This window comes from Chiroxiphia lanceolata, chromosome 18 (assembly GCF_009829145.1).
Source record: "Chiroxiphia lanceolata isolate bChiLan1 chromosome 18, bChiLan1.pri, whole genome shotgun sequence".
NCBI classification, from domain to species: Eukaryota; Metazoa; Chordata; class Aves; order Passeriformes; family Pipridae; genus Chiroxiphia; species Chiroxiphia lanceolata.
Window position 1 is genome coordinate 10295208 of NC_045654.1, and position 24393 is coordinate 10319600.

Here is a 24393-nt window from a genome sequence, read left to right on the forward strand (position 1 = left end):
GCCGGGCGCGCGCAGGCGCGGGGCTGCCCCGCCGAGGGGCCCCGCCCCCTCGGCGCTCAAGGGCCCCAAAACCGCGCCGGGACCCCCCCAAACCCACCCCATCCCACCCCATCCCGGGATCTCCCACCCCGCGCAGCCTCACCAGGGACTCGCTGCTCAGTGCAAAGTCTCAGTAAACATTTATTCGAAGCTTTGCCACACAATACCATTAAGTTGATTTGTGAGATTTTTGTTCTAACAAATACTGAACTACGGAGTACACGGGTTTGGCTGGTCCGATAATAAATAAATAAAGGCATGTTAAAGCTCGGTAAAAAATGAGTCTGGTACATTTGTAGCTACTTAACAGTATTATCAGCAGAATCTCGTATGTCTCTAGGATTGTATGTCAGAAGTGAACACAGAGCATCTCTTCAGACCAAATCGTTTTCACATGAACAATTGTACAAACTGAAACACTGTGAAAGCTGATGTACAAAACGGTGTGAAATCACTACCATCAGTGCCAACAATGAGTGCTACCACAGCAAATATAACTTCTCATTAAAAGGAAAAGGTCGGTTTTTACATGTGCTGTCATCACAGGTCGATGGAATTATTCAAAAAGTTTAAAATACATGCGGATACAATAAAACCTTTTATTTTCCAACCCAGACAAAGAGAACTCATGGTCACTTATGCCATTAGCTGCCAAATACGGATCAGTACATGAGGCAAATCACACTTAAAACATCTCTACACCACCGAAGCTAAGGTTGATACTGGTCTATTTTCCACACTGACGATGCAACGAGTCTTGGAAAAGCAAATCACAATGTGAAGGACGGGCTATAAATACAGCACTGAACTACACCAGGTTTGTACACAGCACTCTGACACCCAAAACCACTGTGAAAGCGCCACATTCCATACAACACATCGGTTATCTACAGCCGGAGGTGCTGCTGCAGACGTCAGCTCTGCAAAGATGGGAGCGCATGGAAAAACACTACAGGAGTTTCAAATATTAGGTCCTAAAGCACGCAGGTTTAAACACTCCAGACCCAACGGGATCTCCCATCCTGGACAGCCTGGAGCCCCTCCTCAGCCGGTTACACGGGGTGATGTTCTTTGAAGGGGAAGGTCCATGAGCAGGATCCATTCTGGAGGAGCAGCCAGATGGGATATCCCCACACCCAGCTGGTCCCAGGTCACCTGTGCCCCCTCACAGCAGGTCAGGAGGGCCATGGCTGTGGCAGGAGTGCACAGACATCGCTCCCCCCTCTCTGTTTTGCTGGATCCCAGTGAAAAGCCGGAGCTGTGAGGTTTGGTCCAGTCCCATCTCTGCCCCCAGGCCCAAGCGAGTCCATCAACTCCCAGTCTTGGTTTGTCCGTGGGTGACAAGGCAAGACCTGCCTGTCTCTGGGACGCTCCTACCAATGGCAATACAAAAGCAGTGCAACCACTGGCACGGGTTCTAAAAAACAGCAAAAACCTCCATGGATAAACTAGATGGCCTGGTATGGAAAATACTTGTAAAAGGTTATTTACAAAAGTTGAAAGAGATTAAATACAATACCACATTCATGTCCCAAAAGCGCTTTCACTACAGTGCATGTTTAAAAATACAGAGCATTTTTAAAGTATATATATATATATATATTGAAGATTAGATTGTGCTTTAAAAAATCATTACTTCTGAATTTGACTAATGTGAAAACTGAGTGCTGGGAAAAATACTGATTAAAAATACCCAATTTTATATATACCACTTTTGACATAACATTTTGCTATACATGGGATGCAAGTAAATATAAAAATACTTTTTTTCAAGCAGCAGGGTGATCAAAATCAAGAGTATTAATATAGGAGGGCTGATTTTACAAAACTAAGATAAATGATTAGAGCAAGACAGGGAGAAACTATAATCCAAATTAACTTTTATATAGTAGTTTTAAAGAAATCTTTATAATAGACAACTCTTAATATATAAATGATTCAGTATTTTTAACTTCAACGTTAAATATGGATTACATAAAATACAATCTATGCAAACTGACTCATGCACATAGTCCTAAGAAGGCGATGGAGCCGCTGACACGAGCGAGGTTTGCAGACTTTGGTCCTCAGGCCTTAAATTTAACAAAACACATCAAGACCTGACAAGCTGTGCTAGTCAATTCCTAATTTCCAGGTTGGTGTTTTAGCCCAGTCTTCTGTGCACAACAGTAGGCAAAACTGAGTTTACAGGGAAGACTCTGTAATACTATGGAAAATGAGCTGGAAAAAGGAATACATTGTATTTTATATTTTCAGCTTTACAAAGCGGACTACTTGCTGCCATAGTCCTTATCTTAAGTTGTGAAAACCAGTTATTTTACAACCCTAAATGTTGTATTTCTCAATAAATGGTGTGAAGGGGGATTTACAGGTGACATAAAAAACTAAAATGGATTCCAACCGTGCCAAGTGCATATGAACTTCAACTGTGTTGAACTCAAGTGATCACCGTTCGGAGTAAAGGCCATTAACATGGATTTTAAAAATAACCCCTCATGTAAATGTCACATACAGACCCAAAGAGGTTAGGCAAGTAACACACATTCTAAGAAGAACATTAAACTTCAGCATAAAGAGAAAAATAAATTTGCCCAACAGTTACATTCAGTTAAGCATCACGTCCAGCAAAAGTTCTGCCCAACGGAACAAGAGGACAAAGGCCAAGCCGTGCTCAGCTGCCCTGGCCTGTCCTACTGGCACTCACAGGCATGGAGAGGAGAACCTCCTCATACTTGTTCCCTTGCTTTGTAGCCAGGCCCTATCACAGACCAATTTTTTGTTGCGTTTTTTTAATGTAATTTTAAGTTTAGACCCTATGGAACACAGAGTGCTTCAGCTGTGGTCCATTCCACCCCTCATGGTATCAGTGCTCATCACTACGGGTCAATGCTTCCCCTCCCTCCCCACATCTCTACCCTCAAATGCTGTTGTTCCCAGGTCAAACCACGTTCCTGACTTCCTTCCCTGAGGTTCCCTTTGTTTCACTGCATTTCAGCAAACCCTTCACACAGCCAGTGATACTCTACCAAGTCAGTCAGTTCTAAGTTACAAATATAGAAATCCTGCAAAATAAAATTGCTTCAAAGCTCCACCGCTTTGAAATAGAACCGTTTCCTACACCCTCCTCTTAAGGTGACTCACTTTCCCCAAAACCTAAAGAGGACACAAGCAAAAAGCTCCTATAAAACTATTACAATTTTAGAAAAAAATCCAGATCTTCCTGAAGATAATTTATTGCCGCTTATTGGTCCTGAGAAAACTTTAAGCAACAATACATTTGCACGTGTTTTAACTGCTGCCTTTTCTGAGAAAGTATGTGGGTCCTGAGATTAAAAATCATGTTTTAGTCTATGCATTTATGCTTGGAAAATGCTTCACTGTGCAGATCAAATATGAATTACAATTTGTCACGCTACGTCTCTTCCCTCTGTGCCAATTCATTAAACCAGATTTCCTTTCAGACACCAAATTAAAGGTCTTGAGATGAAATGCAATGAAAAAAATGCCACATGTGTGTTTCTCAATTCCTCCCATTGGACTGGCATTTAAGGACTTCAAATCTTCCTTCTCCCTCATTCCCCACCTCCTATTAAAAGCTATGGTGTGAATTTTTTGGCCTGGATACCAGAAAATTCCTCATCTGATACTCTATGAAAGGCAACTTCAAGGCAATGAAATAAGCCAACAAAAACACAAAAACATTCACAACTTTGAAAAAAATAAAAATGTGGACCCACAGCAGATACTTCTCAATGGAAGTGCTTGGTAGCTTGAGTTTTTTGTTGTTTTTTTTTTTTTTTAACTTTTAAAGTGTCAAATTTGCATATGTTTAGCTCAATTTCAATATTTGAAAGACTACTCAATTTGCTTTTATAAAAACTTTACAAAAGATGTTTTTAAGTGCTTGTAAAAGTAAGCGTTTATCTACTGAGAAAATTCTAGTACTGGATAAAACTCTGAATATACAGCTGAATTTTGTAAATGTTTTTCTTTCTCCTACAAGTTTAATGGCTGAGTGTATAATCTAGATAAATTAGTCTCACACATGATGAAAAGTTATAACTTTGCACACTTTTTACCATGTGACGTTTTTGTTGCTTTGTAACTTTGAATGAGACAGTGCTTAGGAATTTTCTGGAGCTGGTGTACAGTGGTCTGCGGGGGCCGGTTCATTGCTCGCTGCCCCTGTCCAGGTTCTCAATCACCCTGGAAAGGCGGATGCTCAGCAGTCTGATCTGACTCTCCAGGTGGTCCATCTTCTCCTCCAGGCTGCTGTTGTTGTTTCTTCTCCAGTAAAATCCAACCGGCCCCGTCATGAAGTAAACGGCGACGACGAAGCAGAGCGGCAGGACGGCGTGTTCCGGATCGCCCTCGTACTTCTGGAGGATGTACACGCACGACAGGGTGAACAGGGCAACCCTCGCAATCCAGAAAAACCGACCAAACAGCATGTGCAGGAGATAGAAGAAGAATCCAAGGAAGAGAGATAGAAACCAATAGGCAAGTAAAATGGCACCGATCAGCAGGAGGGCACGGGTCGGGTTGTTGGCAATTGCTGCTGGGCTGAAATAATGAGTCAGGTTGGAGGCTGAAAAACAAAGGAAAATGTACAGAATGTTAATGAGGGCAGGCTGCAGTGGTACAGGGAGAAACACGAGCACAGCTCCAAAAGGTCAGTCCCCCACAGCAGCGGGGTCATGGCTGTTTTTTCTAAAGTGAGGGGTAAAACTGGTTTATCCGTTTCTGGATGGACCTTCCTCAAATTACTGGCTGACAAGTTCATACTGGGGCTACAGATCCCGCTTTGTAAAAGTTATATTCTAATGGCTCTCAACTGTGTCTTTCCTTCCTCTAGTCCTCCTTGATTTCCCTGCACCATTCCTGGCTGCATGAATCCATCTAATGATGATACCAAGAAATCAACCATGACTTGTAACTCATTTCACAGACATCCTACAGATACATATAGAGAAATGGAATGGTTGAGTTCAGTCTTCTTGTTCGAAGGTACTCATAGCAAAATCAAAGCCACATAAGCAGATAGAGACACTGCTGATGGATGTTTAATGCAGCATGATAAAATGATTTTCCCATTTGCTTGTAAACACTGACACAAGCTGAGACAGTTCAAGGGTAAACAGGCATCACACTTACCATCAATTCCAAGAACATCTAACAAATCAGTCCATATTCTCCAGAATGTGTCCATTAATACATCCACCCCATTCACAAACCTCTCTGTCAACCTTGAGAAAAACTGAGAAATAAAATTGAAAATTAAAAAAATCCTCAATTCCTAGAAACATACTTTGAGACTTACTAGTCATAAGTAGAATCATAATCCATTAGGCAAGAATTGCAGGTTATTTTGTAGTCCCCAAGGGAAAAAAAGTAATTTTGTAATTTTTTTTAACTCTGTGAATCTTAAATTTGCATATTACAATTATCCTTAGTGTAGGTATTTGGGCATGTAAATGTATACGTTGGCAGCACTTAATACTGCACTTTATGGGCTTTACTATTGTTCTGAAGTTTCGAGATAACACAATCACTAGCAATTGGTAAATCAAACCAGGGAATTAGTTTTATCGAGGAACTGAGAGATGTCCCCAGCACCACGCACAAACGTCTCAAGTGTACTAGTAGGTCGATTTAACAGTATTTATTATTTCTTCCTACTGCCTGAGGGAAGGAGGAACAGAGAATCAGGTCCTGCACGCCTGATTTCCTGCAAGTTCCTACGGCCCTACGAGCGCAGGATGCTCTTGCTGATGCAGAGAGACCGGATTTTAGCTGACGGGCTCCCCACCGACAGCGGGCTGCCCTGGCCGTCTCCCCCACCTAAAACAACCTTGATTTAGAGATTTCCCTGACAATTTTTCCCAGACTGCCGCAAGCCTCGGCCGCCGTTTCCCTCCGCGAAGCGCCGTTCCAGCCGTTCCGCCGCCTCACCCGCACAACGACGAGGCCGCGGCGGGTCCCACCGCGCCGAGGGGCGATGGGGGAGCGCGGCTGTGCCCCGAGAGCCGCCGGGTCACCCCGGGGAGCGCAGCGAGGAAGCGAAGGAAGCGCGGGAGGTGTGCGGGGCGGAGGGGGAAAGCAGCGCCCGGCGCCTCACCTTCTGCAGGGCCCGCACGTTGTCCTCGCCGAAGAGGCCGCTGACGCCCTGGTAGAGGCCGCTGGCGGCGCGGCGAAGGCTGTTCTGGCGGTCGCCGCCGCGGCCCCGAGCGGCCTCGACGCCGGGTCCCGCCGAGCCCCAGAGCAGCAGCAGCAGCAGCAGCAGCGAGAGCAGCGCCCGCCGCGCCGCCGCCATGGCCGCCCCGCTGCGCCGCCGCCGCCGCAGCGCCGCCCGCGGGACCCGCGGAGCAACGGCAGCGTGAGGGACGGCGGGTGAGGGACGGCGGGTGAGGCGGGGCCGGGCTGCCCGCGCAGGGACTGATGGAAATCGCGAAACGATCGCTGAGGGAATCGGGGGGGAGCGTGGACAGCGCGTAGAGAGGATTCTACCCCTCTGCTCGGCCCTGCTGAGGCACGTCTGGAGGGCTGCGCCCAGCGCTTGGGCTCCTCTGTACGAGGAAGATAATGAGCTGCTGCAGAGAATCACAGAATCACAGAATCATAGAATCATAGAATCATAGAATCAGCTGGGTTGGAAGGGGCCTCCGAGATCATCAGGTCCAACCCTTGATCCAACACCGCTGCGGTTCCCAGCTCATGACACTGATGCCACATCCAGTCTTATCTTAAAAACCTCCAAGGACGGAGAATCCACCACTTCCCTGGGCAGCCCATTCCAGTGTCTGATTACCCTCTCTGTAAAGAAATTCTTTCTAATATCTAACCTAAACCTCCCTGGCACAGCTTAAGACCATGCCCTCTTGTCTTGCTGATAGTTGCCTGGGAAAAGAGACCAACCCCCACCTGGCTACACCCTCCTGTCAGGGAGTTGTAGAGGGTTATGAGGTCTCCCCTGAGCCTCCTCTTCTCCAGGCTGAACAGACCCAGCTCCCTCAGCCTCTCCTCATAGGATTTGTGCTCGAGTCCCTTCACCAGACTTGTTGCTCTCCTCTGGACCTGCTCCAGGACCTCAATATCCTTCCTGAACTGAGGGCCCAGAACTGGACACAGCACTCCAGGTGTGGCCTCACCAGTGCTGAGTACAGGGGAAGAATCACTTCCCTGGACCTGTTGGCCACACTGTTCCTGATCCAGGCCAGGATGCCATTGGCCTTCTTGGCCACCTGGGCACACTGCTGGCTCATGTTCAGCTTCCTGTCAATCCAAACTCCCAGGTTCCTCTCTGACTGGCAGAGAGGGTCCAGCAGAGGCCACAATGGTGGTGAAATCTCCCTGTGCAGCCCCCCGCCCCAAAAGGTCTATTCAAATCTCTTGCTGTGTCCAGCCTGCCCCGGGATTTAACTTCTCCCAGTCCATTACCAGTTCCCAGATTTAACCTCTTCCACTATCCCATCTGTCACAGTATTTATCCAGTTCCAGGTGAAATTTCACATGTAATAATCCACATGGCAATTTTTTTCCGTACTGTAAATCAAGGCTTACAGTGTCTCAATTTAGGGTCATTGCTCTTACTGACAGAGCCCTGGATGCTGTCAGGCTTCTTTGCCACAGGGCCCATTGCTGTCTTGTGATCAACTTTCTTGGCTCCTCAATCCTCTCCCATGGAGCTTTTAAATTACTCGGCTGTTGGGGCTCTGGAGACCTGTCACAGTCTTTACAGAATACAGAGAGATGCCTTTCCTGCATGGGTATGAAATCTCCTCTGAGGCAATTCTGAGATGCAATCCCCAAATGACAAGGGGAATACAGAACTTTCATGTCTAAAAAAATGACATCTCTCTTTCCGGTACTCTATCAACTTCACTTTGAGGGATTCTGAAGGATGCTCATGCCCTTCACCCTCGAGAAACTCTGACTCAGATGAAATGCCAAAATTCAGCACGTTTCATGGTGTGACTCCCCCTTCTGACAGGTTTTGTGTTGATTTTTCCTTACTAACCAGGCTAATAAAGAAACAGCTGGGAAGTGTAAATCAGACAATGTTATCAGGTCCTTCTGTGTAGTGAAGCCTAAGCAGGATGTTGGCAGAGTGAAGTAAGAATCCCCAGGAGATAAAAGAGTACTTCATTGCCTTCAGAGCACATTCTGATTCATCACTGATTGACAGGAACACAATGATTGCGATATAAAAATAGATCCACAGGTCTGTAGCGTAGATTCTGCACCGACCGGTGACGTGAACTGGGGCAGCAAGTGTTTGCTAAATTGCCCAACAGTAACTTCGAGGCATGAGGGATCCTGATGTCCTCCCCAGAGCTTCTCGGTGACCTTGGGAAGGTGTAGGCAGCCCATGCTCGTGTCTGTGCACCACTCAGGGTGTCTGCTCTGAAAATTACAGGGCAGATCTCTGCTTTTACTGGCTCCTTCCTGGGGAGTTCTCACACAGCAGGGATGCAGCTTGTAGCTCTTCCAGTCTCTGGAATAATTTGAAGTATCTCTTTCCAAATTTATACCCCGTGTTCTCAATGTTTAAAGCTCATGGCTTGGCCTAAGCCTGGTAGCTGAGTAGTTGAGTAGACATCTAGAATAGAGACATCTCTGCTATGGCCTTTTTCCCAGCTTTAGTCTGGCCAAAACACTTATTTTCACATTTAGCAGAATGGCCTAGACCTTTCAGCATTTATTTCTATTTGGCCCTGGAAGGGTTGGGCCCAGATCCAGGAAGGTACTTAGGATCTTACTTGATTTCAGCAGGGTATAGATTTTTAGATTTATAAATGGTGCCTTCATTCTTTTTTAAGATGGCCCTGAATTTGCTGATTTGTTAATCCCTGTGTATATTCGGAAGTCTATCTCATGCTCTCCCAAAATGGGTTGGCAACTGATGACAGGCATTTCTGAGGTTCTTATGAGGTTTCTGGTTATCTGCCCTCAGTGTCATGCTGTGCTTATACTCTGAACACACAGTAAATGTCAGCTTCTGGGGCATTTCTTGCATCTAAAGAGCCCCACAGTACAAAAACCCAGAGGTAATTAACTGTCATGAGTGTTGTTTTCTGTGCCAGTTATAATTCTTCAATTTGCTTCCAACTGGCTTGGCCGTCTCTCGGTCCCTTTGTGCTGTTTCTGGTCCATTGGGTCTTATATCAGAGAATTTGGGAATGTTGCTATTTCTCTACCTGAGTTTCCATCGTGAGATCCCTTCAAAATCGCTTCTGCAAGTGCCTGTTGTTTCCTTCCATCTGCTCTTTACAGAGTTTCTGAGGCCTGTGGTAGGGTTGGTTGCCTTTGGAAGCCTGCACTCAAGGCTGTCCTTCACATATCAGGATATTTTGAGAGTCTTCCTGGTGTTTAATTGATTTCCTGATCTGTCTCCATGAGCCTATTTCAGGTACGTTCAACTCTCCAAATCCACAGCTCTTATGAAATTATGTGGTATTTCACCCTTCTTGTTTAAATAAATGAAATAGTGTCTGCTCAAAGAATACATTGCATCATAGCATGAAATATTGATCTCAGCCACACTGAACCTCTTAGTGAGGACAACTGTGAGGTTTCCAGAAAGATCCTCTGATGAAGGTCTCACTGTACAGAAGAAGAATGAGTGTGCTTCTCTGTTTCCTCATCTGCACTAGAAACTGTGTAAGATGTCCTACTCAAATAGAGGGATTTAACAGCAATTTGAACTGTATTTAGAAGAAACGGGGGTCTGTTTCCTAGATGTCTAAGTTTTAGCAGATCATAGGGCTCTCTCTTTTTAAATCATTGTAATGCTGAAAAAAAATGGCATAGCCTTAAAGAAAGCCAGCTGGTGTTACTGTGGATCAGTTCTTAACCTCTTTTTTTTTTCTCTGTCTTTACTACTCACAGTCTCAACCTGCCATAGCTGATTGCTTTATGACCTCTTGTCGTTTTAAGCCTTTTCACGTCCTCCCTGTGAGGCTTTTCTTGCAATGTGTCACTGTTTCTTTTCTTATTTTTTTTCCTTTCCCTTTTATTTTCCCCTTTCCTTTTCCTTTTTTCTTTTCCTTTTTATTTTCCCTTTCCTTTTTTTTATTTCTTTTTCTTTTTCTGAAAATGCCTTAGATTTTGATTCTAGTTACTTGTATCTGATACCACATAGAGGTTGCAGAGATGACGGACATCAAATGAGCCAGAAGTGTCTTATTCTTATCTAGACTTATTAACCAGCTGGTGTATGCTCTGAATATAGGATTTTTTTACAAAAACTTTACAAAATCTTTATATTTCCTAATCCAGATGTTGGATCAATGGATCATGGTCAGGCCTCAGCATACTGCAGGTATTGCCACGAGGTATTATTACAAAACTTCTGTCTCACAGATCCCGGAATTTCATCACTCAAACTCCCAAGTGACTTCAGGTTACCTCAGAGACAATGTGGTAGTGCCATCACCAGTGTTGTTACTGTTCATCGGCTCTGAAGAATCTTTTGAAGAGCCCCTAATCTAATCTAAAGCAGAAAATATGATCTCATTTTTAACCTTATTACTATTAGCAGGCATAAAGCAAGGCTTAAAAAGATTTGAAAATGGTCAATTCCAGTTAATCTTATTCAGGCTATTTTCCTCCAGCTATCCTAATCTAGTCTCCAAACTAATTGCAGTAGTCACTGCAGTCCTCCTAATGCTCATTTTCTCATTAAAGATTTGTTTAATTTTCCTTCTTCCCATTTTTCCAAAGTCACTTTTGAAAGAGGGAAAAACTGGTTTGGATAAAGCAAAGCTGGAATGAAAGCAAGGAACCTGGATACATAACCCACTTTAAGTAAGGATGCAATAGTAAAACTGCTGTTAATAAGATAAAAGCACTGTCAGACTTTCCTAAAAGTCCTAGTTTTATCACCAAATCCCAGCACACCCCTTCCTTCCTGAGCTGTGACTGCGTCAGTCCTTTTTAAACACCTTTTTCAGCTCAGCGAGAGGACTTTTGGGTCTCTTTTCAGGTAATTTGGCTGCTCATTTTCTTTTTAGAAGCCCAGTTTGCTCTGGGTGGGGGAAGGCGGCTGTTTTGCTGCTGCTTTTAGGAAGAATTTCTTCCCAGAAAGGGTGATCAGACATTGGAACGGGCTGCCCAGGGAGGTGGTGGAGTCACCGTCCCTGGAGGTTTTCTAGGAAAGCCTGGATGTGGCACTTAGTGCCGTGGTCTGGTTGACACGGTGGTGTCGGGTTGGACTCGATGATTTCAGAGGTCTTTCCCAACCTAACTGATTCTGCGATTCTGTGCATTTTATCTTAAAACGGGCAATTTCGGCATCGCTCCGGCGCTGAGGGGACCCCCGGCGGGACCCCCACCCCTCCCGCCGTGCGGCATGAGAGCCCTGCTCCCATTGGGCACACCTCCCCCGATCCGGCCGCTCATTGGCCGGGAGAGAGAGGGGCTTGAGAAAGCTGTGCGCCGATTGGTTCTCCGTGGCGTCGGCTCTTCCCCCGTCAGCCCAGCCGCGAGGAGAGCGCGCTCTGGGCTGATGTGGGGCCAGGCACGCCGCAGCCAATCAGACGCGCCGACGTCGCGGCCGCCGTGCGCCGCACGGATCCGTCCGCGGGGCGGGGCTGCCCGGCCCTGAGGGGCGGCGGCGGGTCACGGAGTCACGGAATCGGTGCATCGATTAGGTCCGAAAAGACCCCTGAGAACATCAAGTCCAATCTGTGACTCAACACCACCATATCAACCAGACCGTGGCACCGAGTGCCACGTCCAATATTTCCTTTAACATCTCCAGGGATGGTGACTCCACGACCTCCTTGGTGGTTCCAATATCTAATCACTCATTCTGTGGGGAAATTATTCCTATTGTCCAAGCTAAACCTCCCCTGGTGCAGCTTGAGACTATGTCCTCTCATTCTGTCACTTATTTCCTGGGAGAAGAGACCAACCCCCACCTGGCTACAACTTTTTTTGGGGAGTTGTAGAGAGTGAGAAGGTCCCCCTTGAGCCTCCTTCTCCAGGCTGAGCCCCCCCAGTTGCTCGTCATAGGACTTGTGCTCCAGACCTTTCACCAGCTCTGTTCCCTTCTCTGGACCTGCTCCAGCACCTCAATGTCCTTCCTGAACTGAGGGGCCCAGAACTGGACACGGCATTCGAGGTGTGGCCTCACCAGTGCCGAGCACAGGGGTCAGTGGGTGGCTTCGTGTCCGCCCTCCTGGGCTGTGACCCCCTTGGGGAAAGAGTGGTGGGGTGCCACAGGAATCACACCTTTGCTTCCAGTCCTGTCCAAAACCTGTCCCAAAGCTCACCTGTACCCCCAGAGCAGGGCAGGCTGTTTGTCAGCTGGGGGTAAATGGTGTGGAGGGGTTGAATGAGGTCTGAGGTCTGTGGTGGGGCAGGAGGCAAAACCCTCCTGGCTGCTGCCCTGCATGTCCTGTTCCAGTGATGTACCCACACAGGTTAACACTCTGTCAGTGTCATAGACACCTTCACAACACAAAGAGTTAAAAATAAAAGTCACAGAGAGATGGGTTCTCCAGCCAGTTTCCCTACCACAGGCTGTGGATCCCAAGCCCAATCCCGTCCTGCCTTCTCCCTTATCTCTTGGCAGGTGTCTGGCTGTGGATTTCACACTTCCATTGACCTCTGAGTGCTGCCAAGGCAAGGGAGGCACAACAGGCAGATAACATGTCCCAGTTCCACCCCAGCCTCCCCAAGGCCTACAGCTCTGGGGAGAGTTATTTAAAAATATGCCAGATGTAACGTCTGTCTCTAGGCAAATAAACTGTGGACTGTTTAAATCACGTTTCCATGGTCTCCACATTTAATTGCATTCTGGTAGCACAAAAATCTAAATGAAATTTAGAGCAAGTATACGATCTACTACATGTATTTTACTTTCATATACAATATGCCTGTATATAATTTATCATCAAAGTCCCATCTTTTGAGGCTTCTATGGATTAGAAGTGAAATCATGACCTTGAAAATAAGTTACATAAGCAGCACGGATACCCCGTGGAATCGTTTAGACTGGAAAAGATCTTTAGGATCATCGAATCCAATAGTGAATTTCACATAGTTAAGTGCTTCATTAATGCCAATTCCTGGCTGAAATCACCGTGACAGCCACTAGCAGAGGTCACACTCGGAAAGCAGAGCAGCAATAGTAGCTTTTAATCCAAGGTGCAAGCTGTGTAGGCAGGGAGCGTTACACAAGCGCAGCTGGGATGGTGAGGCCATGGAAAGACGCGTTTCTTGCCTAATTTTTAGGTCAAAGACACTTGTTGCGACTTCTTCAGGCGTCCCTGGGGAAAAAAAAAAAATTAATAGAGCGGCGGTGATTTCTCAGAGATCCGGTGAGAAGCGCGAAGCGATGGTTCCTCCCGGTGCCCTCACGGCGTCTGGTGACCTTTAGAGGTGACAGGGACCGAGCGCCGGCTCCCGGGTGTCCGGGGTGGCCGCTCCCCCATTCATTCCGTGCCCGCGCTCCCGGGGCCGGCGGAGCGGGTGACCCCGCACTGCCCGGGCGGGCACCGGCCCGACCCCGCCGCCCCTCCCGGCCCCAGCTGCCCTCGGTCCCTCCGGTCCTCGCCGCCCCTGGGCGGGCGGGGCGGGGCGCGACGCCCCGCACTTTTTTCCCCGCGGCGGAAGGTTACGGAGTGATGCGATCGGCGACGCCTTAAAGGGTGCGCGCGGAGGAGGGGCCGCAGTCAGCGCCGAGGCGAGGCGGGCGTGCGGGTCTCTCGGGCGGTCCCGCCGTTACCGGAGCCCCGCGGGACGGACGGTGCTTGTCTCGCTCCTCTGCCGCCACCATGTCGCGTGAGCCCGAGATCATGGAGTCGCAGGTGATGTGGGAGCCGGACACCAAACGCAACACCCACATGGACCGGTTCCGCGCCGCCGTGGCCAGCAGCTGCGGGATCCGCCTGGGTGAGCGCAGGGCGGGGGCGGGCGGGCGCTGCTCTGCCTTCTCCGGGCTGGCCTCACTGTGGGGCCGCGGTGGGGCTGGGGACCATCCTCCTGCCCCTCAGGTCTCCCATCCCTTGGGCGTGCGGGCATCCCCCGGCGCAGGAGGGGCACAGTGGTCCAGGCGGGATGCTCTGCTGGAGCCTCAGCCGGAGGCCTCCGGGGCAGCATCCGCTGAGTGTGAAGGTACATGCTGGTGGGAAAGGCAAGCAGCCTTATCTGCGCCTGGCGCTGCGGCTGGATGTCAGCCCAGGCAGCGCCGGCATCGCTACCTGCGGCTGCTCCTGGTGTGCAGGGAGCTGCTGGGGCCAGGAGCAGCACTGGGGTGACTTGGTGTTTTAAAGGGATGTGGGAAGGCGGGATCACTGCCGCCATGGCTGGGAGGTTAGTGTAAGCCTTGGTATGATGCTTTAATGACATAGGTGTGTGAGATTTTAAGTTAAGGCCATGTGCATCTTTGATTAGGGAGAGTATGTTTTTGTAATATTCAGGTATGCTGGGAGGTGAAAGGTGATGCCTAAGCTTGTTCAGGGGTGGAAGATAAGGCTTTTTTGCTATGTATCTGCCAAAACTTGTGAAATGAGAGCTCTGCTTTGTGCTTGTTAAGGAATACCTGTATGGCTGTAAATAGGTGTGTGTGGTTCTTTGACTTGGAAACAACGTGTTGTCTTTGGGATGAGCTGTGCTTTGAGCAGGGGTTGGACTTCCAGGGGTGTTTTCAACCCAGAACATCAGTTTTTCAGTGCTTGCTGACTGTAGGTCATGTCTCCAGGGTATCAGTGGTTCTGGCTGTGTGAGCTCAGGCACATCATGGACGAGGTGAACTTCAGTACATGTGTGGGTCAAACCCTCCAGTTCTGACTAGCTTGTTTTATGGTGTCTGCTCTTCTGAAATGTTTGAGGGCCAGGTTGCTTGTGTAGCTTTCCTGTGATCACTTGTCTGATAGGGGATGAAGGGAATAGTTTTAGTAAGTGACCTGAAAGTTTCAGTCCAGTATAGATGTCAGTGGTACGAGCAGAGACATTCTGGAGTGGTAGCAGTGTATATAGTGATTCCTGCAGTTCATGTCCAGAAAACAATTCCTCACCTTGATTGCTATGTAGGCAAGCCAGGTCATTACTTTGACTGCTGGTGATTTCCCCTGGGAAGGCAAATGGATAGTGTCTAACTCTCCTGCTGGATAGGAAGCAAGTTACTACAGGGTTTTAGCCAACTCCTGAGTGAAATGTGATGTAACTGGTACTCATATGATCAAGAGTGAATGCAGTTTCAGATGGGCTGCCTGTGTTTATGGCTGAAACAACTAGAACCCTTTTCATCCCACTTTGAAGTGGCTTTCTCCATTGGAAAGTGGATTGCTCTGCATATGTAGAAACCTTTGTCAGCCTCCATTAGGTTTGCACTGATGTTCACTGGCCTGAGTGCTATTCAACAGCAAATAATGAATACTTTATACGACCTTAAGATGTGGACTCTCTGAGGAGAGCTAAGGGCAGTATAGCTCTTTAAGCAGCATGGCTCTGCCTGCCCCTGATAGTGTAGTAATAAGATGCAATGTTTAACTGCTGAGTAACAGGCCTGTGCCCTGAAGGACTTGTGTGCTGATGCTTATTTGGAACAAACTGTATAGACAAAACAGAACAAACTGTTCATGCTGTGAGAAACCAAATTAGTAGTGACTTGAATCTCTTTGCATTTATCAAATTATTTGGAGCATGTGGTGCAGTTTGGTTTTGAAGGGGGAGATGGCAACTTAAGCTCTTCTTGGGTAAAGTTTTATCTCCACACAGCTGATGTGTGATGTGCAAGATAGTAACTGGGGTGGAGTGTAAAAAGGGTATGTAGGAGTCTGGGATTGAGGCAATATGTAGGCAAAACATGATTTATGGAGAAGTCTTTGCCTTTGTGTCTATGTCAGTAACACCTATGGAATAATCTCACACTGATGGAAAGGGTTGAGGTGGAATAAAATGTTCAAGGGACAGACTGGATGAGGAACCTGCTGTAGTGGCCATGTGTAACAGTGCAGAGGTAGTTCTCAATGTTTTTCTCTTACAAAGCTGGAAGGTGTCCTCTTTGTAGGAAGAGGATGCAAGCTGGCTTCTGAAGCAATTGGCTGGATAACAGGATGACAAACCAAAGCTAATTGGTGAAAATGCTTCTGAGTGGTTTAGCTGAAAGCATCAAATAGGGCACACAGTTGGCAGAGCAGGAAACTTATTCTCACTGATGGCAGATATTCATATTTAATTGGTTGTTGGCACAGCTTCAGACAGCATGGACATGATGAGGGAATGTCACTTTCAAGCTGGTGATGCGGCATCAGCTTCAGTTATTCATACTTAGAACTGTTTTACACACTGAATTTTGGTATTTAGTTTGAGTTGTGGGGTTTTCTTATGCATTCCTCAGGTAGCTTCATCGGTCTCACAATCATGTAAGACTTTAAACATGAAAATGAGGAGTTTATTGCCGGGTCATGCTTTAATATCTAGCTAGTAAACATCTTGTTTCATTTCATTCATGCTTTTTCAGCATGAAAAGGTAAGCTGCAGACTGTCAGACCCCATAATTACTGAAAGTTAGGCATGCTTCCTCTAATAGTCCTGTTGATACCACAGTTGGACAATGAGTGTCACATAATCCCTGTGTCACTGAGCTCTCAGAGGTCTTTGGCCCCAGACTAGAACCATATAGCAAGTGTCCCTTCTCAGGAAGCCTTGTTTATCTTTTGCTGTGTGAACATATCATGTCGATATGATAAGGGAGTGAAAGTGTCAGCAGATGGGACTCTGGCCCTTTGATCTTCAGCTGCACTGATGTAGGAGGAAACAGTTACTAGGAAAGGTTTCTGTCTCTGTGGTGGCAGATAGCTTGTAACAGTCAGGTGAAGGGATGCCATGTGTTTAGGTTCAAGTAAACTCTGCTATAGTCACTTGCCTTGAGCTAAAGTCATCTACTCTGTGTGGTCAGATTTACCTTCCTGCTTGTTTTAGCCACAAATTTTCTTTATCCAGGACATCCCTAATTGTAGTTTGTCTGAATTCCTGTAATTATCTGCACAGTGCTGACACGTATCTATTACTTCCAGCCAACTATGATGACTTATACCAGTGGTCAGTGGAATCCTACTCAGACTTCTGGGCGGAATTCTGGAAGTACAGTAACATCGTATGCTCTCGCCTGTATGATGAGGTAAGTTGAGTGTTTATCTTACAGTAAGTGCAACACAAACAGTAAATAAAGTGGTTTCACACTCGATCTTTTGACCTCTTTTTTTGAACTCTTGCAAGTGATATGAAGAATCTCTTAGATGTCAAGTCCTGAACTTCCTTGTGTGGTGGATGGTGGTGTTCTGTTGCTGGTACACTTTAGGACAGTGAAATCCTCGAGTTTTATTGTCCTAAGCATTTCTGCTGTAGTGTCCTTGTGTTCATGTGCTCTTGCACACATTATCATTCCTGGCTTCTTGTGAGGAACCTACCAATACCTGTCTTCTGCTTTAGCATCATGCTGGTAGAATATTACCTTGGTTTTGTAAATGCTGGCGTGCTGTCAAGTTCATGTTTGACTTCCCTGAGTCAGCTTACCTGATAAGCACACCTGTTACTCTCTGGCTTTGTAGAACTGGTTTTGGAAGCTCTGCAATCAGGCTTGAAATATTTCTGAGGGAATGGTAGTGGTTGAACACTGTCACGGTGCAATACTAGAGTGTGCCACAGAGTTGCTGTGGGATAAAGGTGACTCTGAAGCTCTTGCAAATAGAGGGCAAAGCTGAAGCCCTTTTATAGTCCTAGTGTAGGATATCAATGTCACCCTGTAGTTTTCCATCTGAGGAAGATGATGGATTGATTGCTTCAAAAGATTGATGCAGTGGAACCTTCCTGGGACTTAGTGGGGAAGACTAGACTTGTTTCTTAATCCCTGGAGGCCATCTGTTCCAAGAACCCTCAGAGTACTGGCAGTCCTGCAGAAGGGACTGGTAAGTTTCTTTTGAGTTCTCCTTCTGTTTTATGAATTTCTGTACTGATGTGATAGGTCAAGTGGTTCTTCCTGCCATGAAACTGCTTTTTCAGGTGTCTTAATGTGACTCATGTTTTAGAGGAGTGAATTCATCAAGAATTTAAGAACTAGCCTGCTTTGAAGTGTATAGTCTGAAGACTGTAAACACTTAATCTTTACATTTTCTGTAGATGGTAACTCAAAATCTTGCTGGGTTGAATTTGGGTACTGTCTATTTTCTCTACATATTCTGTGCTCCTAGCAAGTCCATCCTAAATTTCCACATGAATTCAAATGGTCTTGAGCAAGCAGTTCAGAGCAAGCTGGACAGTAACACTTGCTCTCTTGCCTTACAGGACTGGTACTCCTGGAAGTCAGTCCCTCCAGATGCCAACAGTGGCTGATGAATTGGAGGGAAACTGGAGCAGGAGATGGTGCCCTAAAAATGGATGTTTCCTGCAGATGAGTAGCAAGAAGATGGGGATGTTTAGAAAGGCTTTAACTAGATTTCTTGTGAGCTGCAGGCCTGTGTTGTAGTGATCTTGCTGTGATGTCAGGTCTTGAGACAGGAGAGGGAGGGTCAGCTGATGGACAAGGACTGTAGAAGATGCTGAGTCACTTGTTATGGATGTTGCTGTTTGCCTTTCCCTCAGTGTCAGCTTCAAGGCTTGACTCCAGCTTTGCTGACTTGCTGTTGGTCCATTTCTGCTGTGTGTCAGGAGGAAAGGAAGGTCACAGTAATTGAGCTGGTCTGTGGTAGCTGAAGAGCTGAGAAGCTTGATTTAAGGTACCTTACAGCTTGATCCTGGCTGTCTGTTGGAAGTAAGCATTATGCTTTGAGGTAAATAAGATTTTTCATGAACCAGAGCTAACTCCTTTGTTCCCAGCCAGTGGAACAGTTTATACTTGCATAGGTAATTCAAAGAAAAACAAAGTGTTTACATTTTGCATTGTGTACATATAATATGAGCAGCCAGTGTTTTACTTAAAACCTTTACTAAGTTTAAATATTTGATGTAGACATGCTGTTGTCGCTCTGTACCAATCAATATCCGTGTCACTTGTGAAAAGAACATGGGTACTTGCAGTGTGCAAAGCTACACTGACATGGCAGCTTTGGCATTGGCCTGTCAAGTTACAAGTAGCTGATTTTAAATGAGGAATGTAGAGTCTATTTCTTTTTGCTATGAGAAGCACCTGACAGCTGTTTGTTGGTCCTGTGGAGGGGCCTCTAAGCCAGAGATCAGGTTGTTCATATCACAAAGTACCACTACCAAAGACAGTATTAACTAGGAGTCATAAGTGTTACCTGGGGAGAAAATACTGGAGCATCAAGTATTATATGATTTCAGCACCTTGTGCTAGTGGAGCTCTTTGAAGCTTTTTAAAGGATTTTTTTTTTCCACTTCAGGAAAAAGTAGTTATGTTGGATCTTGTCCTGGAAAATGTTGAAAACATTCTGCTTACTTTTCTTCAAGCTAAGGAAGTCATAAATGAGTCAGATCTAAGAGCAGCTTCTAATTGATGTATGTATATGTATATTCTAATATATGTTAGTATATAAAAAATATTTTTGCAGCCTGAGTTGATAAAATGTAAATGTTACAACTCAATTTTTATTTTTTAGGAGCAAAGAAATCTACATGAGTTCCCATTTTTAGAAAATACATTTGAAATGAAGTAATGCAGTAGAGCACTTCCACATGAACTTTACCTTGGCTTATAAATTAATTTTAGGATTGCCTCCAGCAATACATACACTGCCCATCTCAAAGCACAAAACCATTAGGTTTTCTGGAATGGGAGGTATTTTGAGCTCTGCCTGGCTTTCAGAAGAACCTTTCAATTGATTTGAAGGAATGCTGTTTTTATAATGTATGTGCAGTCCATGAGAGAACCTGAGGGTATAAACTGAAGCTTTCAAAAACACAACTATAAAATAAAGTTTCTATTTAAAGATTTCAAAATACATATGCTGCTGAGCAGTGGTGCATTTTGGAAGGAGTTTAGACCTTTGAGCCTTAGGGGCTCTTTATATCTATTACTGTTTTAGAGGTATAGTCTTAACTGTGACTGATCAAGGGGTACATTAGTACTTTGAGGCTTTATTAGTTTAAGATGGGGAAGTTATTTCAGCTCAATGTATTTTTGATGGCTTTTCATTGCATTTTTCAGTTCTTTGTATGTCCTAGTCCTAAACAGGGAGTTACTTAATATTGGTTTATTATGTTGTTGGACCCTCTTAATTCTAAACCATGGAGAATTGGATACATTTGACTCTACAGTTCATTATTTTGAGTTACCATTGTTTGAGTTCCTGATGTTGGTCTCTCTACCCTGTGACTCATGCTGGGGAAGGGTGGGTGCGCACACCTTCCTAAGAGGGAGGCTGGGGAGTAAATCCTGTGAGAGAGTTTCCATATACTGCAGCTCAGCCCCTGTTTGGGGTGTTCCCAGAGGCTAAACCTCAGTGGTTACTGTGGTTTGCCTGTGCCTTGTGGTCTGGATGTTGTCACAGTGGTTTGCTTTGCTTGTGTATTAAAGGCTGGTCCAAAGGTAGAACTGTCAGCAAGGAACTTCTTTAAGTTTAGTTGTAATGACGTATTTGCTTGTGACAGTTGACAAATAATTAATCTTTCCGGGCCAGTAATTACAGGATTCAGTGTCTGTCTGCCATCTCTAAGCTGGGAGAAATGATTCTTGCCTAATACAGTCTAAAAAGAGCTTGGCATTAATTAGCTGATTTCTCTGAAAAAGAAACTTATCTTAGAGTTTTCCAGGAATGTGTTATGTATTCTTTCCAGGTGGTTGATACATCCAAAAGTATTGCAGATGTCCCGGAATGGTTTAAGGGCAGCCGTCTGAACTATGCAGAGAATCTCCTGAAGCACAAGGACAATGACAAGATTGCACTGTATGCAGCAAGTAAGAAAAAATTACTGGCTTATATTTATTTACAGTTCACAGGACTAGGCCTTGTGAAACAGCTCTGATGATTGAAACCTTGAAATAAACTGGTTTGGATGAGGAGAAAAGAGGGTAGTATGATCAGTAACTCCGCACAATCTGTGACACAACTCTGCAAAAAACCCCAGCAAAACATGCTTTTAACAGCTACACAATAGTTGTGCATCGTGTCCTCTGCTAAGGAGCTGCAAGACTCTATTGTTCATTGTTAAGCTACTAAGAAGCATCACTGCTTGGTCAATCTTATGATAAGGATTAGGTCCAGCAAAGGGGAAGCTCAGAATACAGCTCCCTAAGGAAGCACTCACACACCTGCACGGAAGATAATCTCATCTAACAGATTAGAATCCAGTTTTTAAAGTTACCAAAGTCAGCAGACAATAAAAGTCCCTTCTCTGTATCTCAACATTACCATCCTTATGGCTATATACAGATTTTACTACACTTTAATCTTCAGTGTAATCAAAAAATTAAGACCGAGTTTAGTTTTCCAGACAAGTGAAATTGTAAGTCCCCCATGCACATAACTGTCTTTTCTGTATTGTCAAAAGCAGAGTTAATTCATACCTACACCCCATGTAGTCCTTCATATTCCTAAAATAAAAAGCATAGGAAGAGGGTGGGAGAGACAATATCAGCAACAGTACCAAAATACTTCCTGAAGGCAAGTGTTTATGACAAATGTGAAATAATACCTCAAATACTGAGTGCTGCTAAACATAGCAGGACCTCAACTACCTTAATGCAGTTGAACACATTCTAAGAAAACTTCATTTCATCTGCCAAGGACTTTCTGTAACTGTCTGTGTTCCCAGAGCACGTTTGATTGTGTAGGTGTTAAAAGTCTTAGTTTTCAGATACATAGGAATTGGTTTTACATGTATGTTACTCTTCTGATAGCTGTTTAAAAAGGGGAGTTAAATACTGTCACTTCAAATTACTGAAGGAATTAGTATCAGTTTAGTGAATTGTCCCTAACAAGAAGCAAGATCTACAGGGAGTCATAGGTTGTACTGGAGATTCACTATTTTGTGTCATGTAATCACAGGTGATGACACCAAAAAGAGCAAAATTATTTTCTAGTTGATTATTGAATCAGTACTGGAGTGAACACGTTGGCTCATCTGCAGTGAACAGACTTCCACCTGCATTTCTTTCATGACCTCCTGCTGTGTTTAATCTTCTTAAGACCTCTTAAGTCAGAGTATTTTTTGTTAACCCCATGCTCCTAGGTCAGAGTGGTGGTTTGGGAACCTGGTTTGTGTTCCCTAGGGATGAGTCTGTGGGAGCAATGTGGGTGTTCTAGAGCACAGGAATGCAACTGTAACTTGCCTAAACAATTTCACTTGTCACTGGTTCCCGCAGTGAGTCCTTTTTGTGATTCCCTTCTCCTGGGGCCTTAATCATGAAGCAAGATCAGAGTCCCGTTTCCTGTTGTTCTGTGGGAACACAGACTCTGTTGGCAGTCCCTGCTCAGTTTATGAGCTACACGTTATGTGGACTTCTGTTGTTTTGCATCATGACCTGCTCCCTTGCTCTGTAAGTCCAAATTTATTGGTATGAAATTCTAAGAAGGCAAAAGATTAAAAAATACCGTTCCCTGCTTAAGGCAATCAGACTGATGGCAGCTGTTCTGCAAGGACCAAGTAGCAGGGTATGCAGCTCACCTTTCTTGTGACATCCTTGGCATATGTGTTTCCTGGATACTGGAAACAGGACAGGCCAAGTGGTTTGCAGGAGTCACATTGAGGAAGTACAGGAAGGGACCTTTAAGATGACAAATATTCCCTTTCATAACATTTAGATTTGTTCTTTTTGTTTCGCAAGTGATTTATTAACAGCTTGTGTAACATCTGACATTCAGTACAAAAGTGAAAACACCCTGCAGATCCTTTCAGAGATGAATGGAGTCCAGGTTAGTTTATTTGCTTTGTGCTATGTTGGCAAAGGCAGGTGTTTAAAAGTGTATTGAAAGTCAGGCCTGTATGTGCATGATATTCTAGATAGTGACTTACTGTAATATAACCTAAACTTGGCAGCTGGATTCTGCTTCCTAGAGCTAATGAGAGAACTGAGCAAAAAGGGAAAAATGATGTTATTTCTGTGTTAGACATTAGCCTTGGTGAGTGCAGTCTATTTACCATGAATGCCCTTTGAGTACACACGTTTCTCCAGTGAATATTTTGTGGGTTTTGCAGATGTATCTGTTTTTAGAAATGTCCTTGTGCCTTTTGAATGAATACCACTGATTAATACTTGATTCCCATTAAAAAGAAAAGCAGAAGAGGAACTTAACAAGCAAAAAGTAGAAATATTAGTGGAAACTCTTATCTTAAAATTGCTTTGTATTCTTCCAGAACTAATTGTTTGTACTAGACTCTGCTTATGTTGCAATACCTGATTTGACTGGTTGTTTTAATTTTCTTTCCTCAGGGGAAGGCAAAGAAGAAATCTTGAAAGTTACTTTTGAAGAACTGAGACAAGCTGTAGCTTTGTATGCTGCAGCCATGAGGAAGATGGGAGTAAAAGCAGGAGACAGAGTTGTTGGTGAGTAGTTTTTTTTAAAGGACAGGAGGTGGAATTGTTTTAAATATACAAGTGACTAGTTGAGTTATAGAAACCTAAATATGAAATACTATTTCACAGGAACTTTCTAAAGAAAAGGCCCTTATGCTGCTGTATTTACATTTGTAGGAAATATACTTCTAGAGGGAAGGAACCTGGATTAGCCTGCAGGTTCTCTAGCACTGGAGGGGGAAGGAAAATACCTCATTCAAAGCTTCACTAAGGTCTGCTTCATAAACACACCGTGGAAGCAGAAGTGAGAGACTTTGCATCTCTCTGAACTTTAACTCACAAGGTCTGGCATATTTAGTCAGGGGCAGTCTGGGAAATCATGGTCCCAGGTTGGTTGTTCTGGTGCCAGCTGGCAATTCCTGGCCCTACAGCCCTGGGTAATCTGGTGCTCTGTGAACTGCAGGTCTTGAGGAGTGGACTTGTACTGCCTCCTCCCACCAGGGCCTTTGGGAGGAATCTCCTCCAGAGCAGTGGTGGTGAACAGCTGGTGGGCAGTAAGCCTTCAAGTCATGCCAGTGTGAAGATCAGTGGTTAGAGCCCTGTGATCCTTTCAGTATCTCACCAGATACTCTGCAGTCATAAGACTGTGATGTAGATTTTTCTCTGTAAACAGTTTTTTGTCTTGTGAATGGCTTGTACAGTCCAGGCATGGAAAGGGGTTACTCAAGCTGGTCTCGGTTCATTTGTTTCTGAATTGCTGGTTTTGATCTTCCAGCTGAGCTGCTTCATCTCTATTTCATGTGCTCTGTAATTCTTTAGTTTTCTCAGCATAGTGCCAGTCAGAACTGCAATATCCTTGAAGCTCTTTGACTCCTACCTGGAAGTTCTGGTGTGCGTAGCCATCGTACTACTGGAATTACATGTTTTTGAGC

General features: G+C 45.1%; 2 protein-coding genes and 1 long non-coding RNA gene across 3 annotated transcripts in view; 1 reads left to right on the plus strand and 2 right to left on the minus strand.

The window, feature by feature from the left end:
- Positions 1-156: 156 nt before the first annotated feature.
- Positions 157-6367, minus strand: BRI3BP (BRI3 binding protein). The gene is made up of 3 exons (XM_032705415.1): positions 6158-6367; positions 5194-5296; positions 157-4627 (listed from the first exon to the last, which is right to left on the minus strand). Exons 1-3 carry the CDS (start codon positions 6350-6352, stop codon positions 4209-4211), a joined length of 717 nt encoding a protein of 238 aa, XP_032561306.1. The 5' UTR covers positions 6353-6367; the 3' UTR covers positions 157-4208.
- A 6439-nt stretch (positions 6368-12806) lies between these two features.
- Positions 12807-13582, minus strand: LOC116795616. Its single transcript, XR_004360103.1, has 2 exons — positions 13418-13582; positions 12807-13313 (listed from the first exon to the last, which is right to left on the minus strand). It is a non-coding gene; the product is annotated as an uncharacterized LOC116795616 (long non-coding RNA).
- Positions 13583-13686: 104 nt separating this feature from the next.
- AACS (acetoacetyl-CoA synthetase) overlaps positions 13687-24393 on the plus strand; it is a 38780-nt gene continuing 28073 nt past the window's right edge. The window contains exons 1-4 of the mRNA XM_032705413.1: positions 13687-13938; positions 17067-17170; positions 20782-20902; positions 23378-23491. Of these exons, the coding sequence (XP_032561304.1) occupies positions 13821-13938; positions 17067-17170; positions 20782-20902; positions 23378-23491 (457 nt within the window). The 5' untranslated portion in view covers positions 13687-13820. The remainder of the gene's footprint in view (positions 13939-17066; positions 17171-20781; positions 20903-23377; positions 23492-24393) is intronic.

Excerpts from the sequence above, each read along its gene's own strand:
- BRI3BP (XM_032705415.1), bottom strand. The coding sequence starts at position 6,352 with ATGGCGGCGGCGCGGCGGGCGCTGCTCTCGCTGCTGCTGCTGCTGCTG. Across the intron at positions 5,297-6,157 it reads ACGTGCGGGCCCTGCAGAAG|TTTTTCTCAAGGTTGACAGA; the intron begins GTGAGGCGCCGG and ends TTTATTTCTCAG. Across the intron at positions 4,628-5,193 it reads AGATGTTCTTGGAATTGATG|CCTCCAACCTGACTCATTAT; the intron begins GTAAGTGTGATG and ends TTTGTTTTTCAG.